A 6,107-nucleotide genomic window follows, 5' to 3' on the forward strand; every position below is an offset into this window, starting at 1 on the left:
GTAGATGAAGATATTGGATTTATATCCCACCCTCCACTCCGAATCTCAGAGCGGCCTTCAATCTCCTTTCCCTTCCTCCCCCACAACAGACACCCTGTGAGGCGGGTGGGGCTGAGAGAGCTCTCCCAGAAGCTGCCCTTTCAAGGACAGAGACTCAGAGCGGCTTACAATCTCCTTTATCTTCCTCCCCCACAACAGACACCCTGTGAGGCGGATGGGGCTGAGAGAGCTCTCCCAGAAGCTGCCCTTTCAAGGACAGAGACTCAGAGCAGCTTACAATCTCCTTTATCTTCCTCCCCCACAACAGACACCCTGTGAGGCGGATGGGGCTGAGAGAGCTCTCCCAGAAGCTGCCCTTTCAAGGACAGAGACTCAGAGCGGCTTACAATCTCTTTATCTTCCTCCCCCACAACAGACACCCTGTGAGGCGGGTGGGGCTGAGAGAGCTCTCCCAGAAGCTGCCCTTTCAAGGACAGAGACTCAGAGCGGCTTACAATCTCCTTTCCCTTCCTCCCCCACAACAGACACCCTGTGAGCCGGGTGGGGCTGAGAGAGCTCTCCCAGAAGCTGCCCTTTCAAGGACAGAGACTCAGAGCGGCTTACAATCTCCTTTATCTTCCTCCCCCACAACAGACACCCTGTGAGGCGGGTGGGGCTGAGAGAGCTCTCCCAGAAGCTGCCCTTTCAAGGACAGAGACTCAGAGCGGCTTACAATCTCCTTTATCTTCCTCCCCCACAACAGACACCCTGTGAGGCGGGTGGGGCTGAGAGAGCTCTCCCAGAAGCTGCCCTTTCTAGGACAACTCTGCGAGAGTTGTGCCTGGCCATTCCAGCAGCTGCAAGTGGAGAAGGGAATCAAACCCGGTTCTCCAACATAAGAGTCCACACACTTAACCACTACACCGAACTAATAAAAATAAAGCGCACAATTGTATCATCCCGAAACCATTGCTCCCCCTCCAGTCCGTGGAAAAACTGTCTTCCACAAAACCGGTCCCTGGTGTCAAAAAGGTTGGGGACCACTGATCTAGACCTTCGCAAAGCCAGGAAGGAGGAGAAACGGGGGGAGAGGAGGCTACGGAAGGCCAGCTGGCAAATCTGGACTCGTCTCTGCATGAGGCATGAAATGGCCATGAAAGGCAGCCTGTCGCTCAGTAAGACTATATATTTATAGACACTTATAACAAATGTTTTATTTTAATTATATATTGTGAAATGTTAATTTAAAGTGTAATTTTATACTTTTATGTTAGTTTTATATATGTTGTAAGCCGCCCTGAGCCACTCGATGGGAAGGGCAGGATATAAATCCCAGATAAATAAATAAATAAAATAAATATTTCTAAATAGTAAACGTGCACAACAAAATTATGAATCGATTAATGCAAGATTCTTGGGTTCTCTGCTGAAGAGGCGAAAAATAGCATGAAGTTAACTTTGTGCGAGGCTTTCAAAAAGTAGAGTAAAATTAGAAGAAGGTCCCAATATTGAAACTTTGAGACAACACTGCTCTAAAAACACAGCAGTCCCTTGGGACCTAACGCAACCTTTTTAGTTACTAAGAGCATTTTTATACCCCCACTTTTTCCTCTAGCAGGGGTGTCAAACTCATTTGTTATGAGGGCCGGATCAGACATAAACGAGACCTTGTCGGGACGAGCCATGTTGGGCTGGGCCGTGTACGTACCTATTTAAGATTAGGTAGCAGAGATATAAACTTTATAAAGGACACAAATACAAAGATTTTTTTTAAAACCCTTAAAATAAAACATGCTTAAAACATTAGCACTTGCTGGTCTTAAAGGTGCTTTCTTTGTATCTCTCCCATGAGATCCAGGGAACTGGGCAAAAGAAGCTCTGGGTATTCCCTTCCTTACCCAGGGGCCAGGAGGGAGAGAAGCCTCAGCCAATAGAAGGAGGAGAGGCTTGGCTCAGTAGCTCTGCTGTGCGCTTGAGAGAGTCTGGCAAAGAAAGCTCTCCCTCCCCCATTCCTCCCCAAGATAGGAGCCTTAGCCAAAGGAGAACATAAAGACATTGCTCTGTAACTCCTGTGCAATTGAGCAAGCCTTGCAAAGCAAACTGATGCAGAAGGAAGCAAGAGAGAGGGAGAAGGAAGCAGATGACAGCCAATTGCTTGGGGACCTGATAGGAGCTCTCCGAGGACCTGATTCGACCCCCGGGCCACATGTTTGACTCCCCTGATCTACGGTGTTCCGAATGGCAACTGTGGCTCTCCCGTCTCTTATTGTAGCCTCCAAAACAGAGGTCCCCAACATAGAGTCCATGGGCATCATGGAGCACAGATACCTTTCCTGGTGCCCACCAAGTGTTTTCAGGAAGTGGGTGGAGTCAGGTTTTGCCCCGCAGAGCTTCTGACTACTGTGCAATTTTTTTAAAAAAAAATTTTGCTTTGACAGCAGTTGCCCCCAAAGCAAAAGGATCTGCTCTGCGTGGCCAAAGTTCAGCTGTGACAATTACTCTGCAGCTGCCTTTGCCTTCTGCGGCAACCATTGTGTTGCCACACCTACTGTGACATGTCAGAATTCCAAATGTGCTCACAGACTTCAAAAGGCTGGTGACCATTGCTCTAAACCGCATTCCTTTTTCAACAAGACAGGCGCTAAATACAGTTTTAACATAAGCAGCAAAGCCCACCTGTTTCCCCCTCCCCCTTATTACCTTGAGGAGCACGAAGAATTCAAAGATGCGACGGAAGGAGGGTGGGAAGAGACGGGCATAGGTTACAGCCATTTTGAAGAATAGCGCATGGAAGAGGCGATCACGGACGTTGATCAGGGGGTTCTGGTTGAGGTTGCGGACCCCTCGGTTATTCCCGGGGGGGGCCCCAGCCCCCCCGTTATTGTTCATTGGATGGTGGTGGTTGTTGGGTTGATTCTCTGACATCTTGAGACTCCTGGTGATGTTCACAGCAAACTCTTCCGGGAACAAGGTTCTCTGTTTCACATGTGTGCGGGGAAAGTGATGGCAGCACGGATTTATTTTACTCTGGAAGGAGAAGGCACTTAAGATGGGGGATCCACCCACCCCCACAGACCACTTTCAATCCCCGCGGCGGGGAAAACAGACACTTACTCTGTAACAGAGTATTCTCTGTTCACAAAAATAAGAAAAACCATTCTTAAATAGTTCTGTTGTGAATGTTTCACTAACTATGGAAGCCAGCCAAAATGGGATAGGATACCTAATTGTCTCCTAAGACAGAGAGAAACAAAGCTCCAGCAGAGGTCGAGAGAGGAAGAGGGTGAACACCAGGGCTTATAGAGGTACCAAAAAGAGAGGTCATGCAAAATGAGGGATTAATCACTCTCCAAAGAGAGAAGGCTACTCTGTTTGGAAAAGAGATGAGGACAAGAGAAATCAAACACCTCTTTATGGAGGGGGGATACTATAAGAGCAGCTACTCATGAAAAATGACAGCCGTTTATGATATAAAGACTGGAAGAATAACTTCCCCAAACAGTAACTTCCCCAAAGAGAAGAAAACAAACTCTAACAGCATTAACAGGTGAAGGGAGACAAACTCTAAAAGGTCAGAATGTTCTTTTGAGGAAAGGGAAGAGAAAAATTAAGCCGTTTTCGGAAGGGCCGGTTCTGTGAAGTGGGTGCCTTAATGTGAAGGTGAGAGGGGCAGAATCTCAGGGAGGGGAGAAGAGGAGGAAGAGGCTTTTGTCAAGAGAGAAGCGATGAATAACTGTCTAGAGAAGGAGAGAAGAGGAGGAAGAGGCTTTTGTCAGGAAAGAAGCGAGGGAAAACTGTCTAGAGAAGGAGAGAAGAGGCTTTGGTCAGGAGAGAAGTGAGGAAAAACTGTCTAGAGAAGGAGAGGAGGAAGAGGCTTTTGTCAAGAGAAGCGAGGGGAAACTGTCTAGAGAAGGAGAGAAGAGAAGGAAGAGGCTTTGGTCAGGAGAGAAGTGAGGAAAAACTGTCTAGAGAAGGAGAGAAGAGGAGGAAGAGGCTTTTGTCAAGAGAGAAGCGAGGGAAAACTGTCTAGAGAAGGAGAGAAGAGGAGGAAAGAGGCTTTTGTCAGGAGAGAAGCAAGAGAAAACTCTAGAGAAGGAGAGAAGAGGAGGAAGAGGCTTTTGTCAAGAGAGAAGCGAGGGAAAACTATCTAGAGAAGGAGAAAAGAGGAGGAAGAGGCTTTGGTCAGGAGAGAAGTGAGGGAAAACTCTAGAGAAGAGGAGGAAGATGCTTTTGTCAGGAGAGAAGCAAGGGAAAACTATCTAGAGAAGGAGAAAAGAGGAGGAAGAGGCTTTGGTCAGGGGAGAAGTGAGGAAAAACTGTCTAGAGAAGGAGAGAAGAGGAGGAAGAGGCTTTTGTCAAGAGAGAAGCGAGGGAAAACTATCTAGAGAAGGAGAAAAGAGGAGGAAGAGGCTTTGGTCAGGAGAGAAGCGAGGGAAAATTGTCTAGAGGAGAGAAGAAGAGGAAGAGGCTTTTGTCAGGAGAGAAGTGAGGGGAAACTATCTAGAGAAGGAGAAAAGAGGAAGAGGCTTTTGTCAGGAGAGAAGCTAGGGAAAACTGTCTAGAGGAGGAGAGAAGAAGAGGAAGAGGCTTTTGTCAGGAGAGAAGCGAGGGAAAGCCCTCTACTGGGGTGGGGGGTGTCCTCAGCCCACTGCCAGGGTGGGTCAGGGGGAGCCAGGGACGAAATCCTGACCCGTCGAAGGGCAGCCAGGGGTGGACTGCCAGGCAGGGGAAAGGGCAAAAAAACGTTGCCAAGAAAATTGGGGAGAGGCTGGGGTTCTGAAAAAGCTTCCTTCAGGAGACCCCAGTTCTGGGGAGGGGGTTAGAAGAACTGAAATGGGAAAACGCCAAACCTCCAAAAGCCCCAGCGCGTCTCAATCTCCAGCCCTTGATGGGCAACGCAGAAGGGGCAGCCCCCAAAACAAAATGAACTTTTCCCTTTAAATGGGGGTATATTTTAGGCGGCGGGGGGGGGGGGCAAGTAAAGGGTTCGAGTTCTGCCCCCCGTTGAAACACCCAGGTTAAGAGAGGGAGGGCTTTGGCCACCTCCAAACCAGGCGGCAAAGGAACCCTTTCTCCCCGCCTACCCCACCTACAGGCATTCAGGACCCCCCTCCCCGAGTGGGAGCAGGAAGGAGGTCCGGGAGCGCCTCGCCCTGGTTGCCTGCCTCGGCTCAGTCCCCCTTCGCGTCCGTGGCGGCCGCCGCCATTTTCTTCTCCCTCTTCCGCCCTCCCTTCCTCCCGGCGCTTTGGTGACGTCGGCAAAGGGAGGGACCGGAGGCGCGCAGGTAAGCCGGCGAAAAGGATTCTGGGAGTCGGGCGAGCGGAGGAGAAAAGCCTTCTCCAAAGAGGGTGCGGTCAGCGGCTCAGCAGGCGAGCGTACACTTCCGTTTCTCGTTTAGCCTGCTTTGCGGGGAAGGGCGGGATGTCAATCGGGCAAAATGTAAATAAATAAATGTCATGTAATGTTTTTGGCGGGGATTTCCAAAATACCTCCGGGAACCACCGTCTCTAGAGGAAATGTAACAAAATAAGTTTAATAAATAAGCTTTTGGGGGGTCTCTTTAAAGGGAAGGAAAAGGAAAGGTCCCCTGTGCAAGCACCAGTCGTTTCCGACTCTGGAGTGACGCTGCTTTCACACCGTTTTCACGGCAGACTTTTTACGGGGTGGTTTGCTATTGCCTTCCCCAGTCATCTACGCTTTCCCCCCAGCAAGCTGGGGACTCATTTGACCGACCTCGGAAGGATGGAAGGCTGAGTCAACCTCGAGCCGGCGATCTGAAAACCCAGCTTCCGCCGGGGATCGAACTGAGGTCGTGAGCGGAGCTTGTGACTGCAGTACTGCAGCTTTACCACTCTGCGCCACGGGGCTCTTGTTTAAAGGGAACAGTAGGGAAAAATCCAGTCGGAGCATTAGTTTTTATTCAACTCCACTTCTGCCTCAGTCTACACCTGTTGGTTTTCTGCCTTAAAGTCTCGCAGTCTTTATTGACACACTCAAATAGGGATGCTGGCTGTTTATCTCATTACATATACTACTAACCCATCTTCCACTATATTTTAATGTATTCTTTTTCCTAATGGCAAACTAGAATGATGTTTATATATGTGTGTGTTGCATGTTCACACCA

The 6,107-nt window shown here is 49.2% G+C and overlaps 1 protein-coding gene across 1 annotated transcript in view; it reads right to left on the reverse strand.

Moving 5' to 3' along the window:
* Positions 1–3,027, reverse strand: part of TMEM259 (transmembrane protein 259) — a 71,419-nt gene extending 68,392 nt beyond the window's left edge. Inside the window, exon 1 of the mRNA XM_060232824.1 lies at positions 2,680–3,027. Coding sequence (XP_060088807.1) covers positions 2,680–2,904 — 225 coding nt within the window. The 5' untranslated portion in view covers positions 2,905–3,027. The remainder of the gene's footprint in view (positions 1–2,679) is intronic.
* Positions 3,028–6,107: the final 3,080 nt, after the last annotated feature.

This window comes from Heteronotia binoei, chromosome 2 (genome assembly GCF_032191835.1).
Source record: "Heteronotia binoei isolate CCM8104 ecotype False Entrance Well chromosome 2, APGP_CSIRO_Hbin_v1, whole genome shotgun sequence".
NCBI classification, from domain to species: Eukaryota; Metazoa; Chordata; class Lepidosauria; order Squamata; family Gekkonidae; genus Heteronotia; species Heteronotia binoei.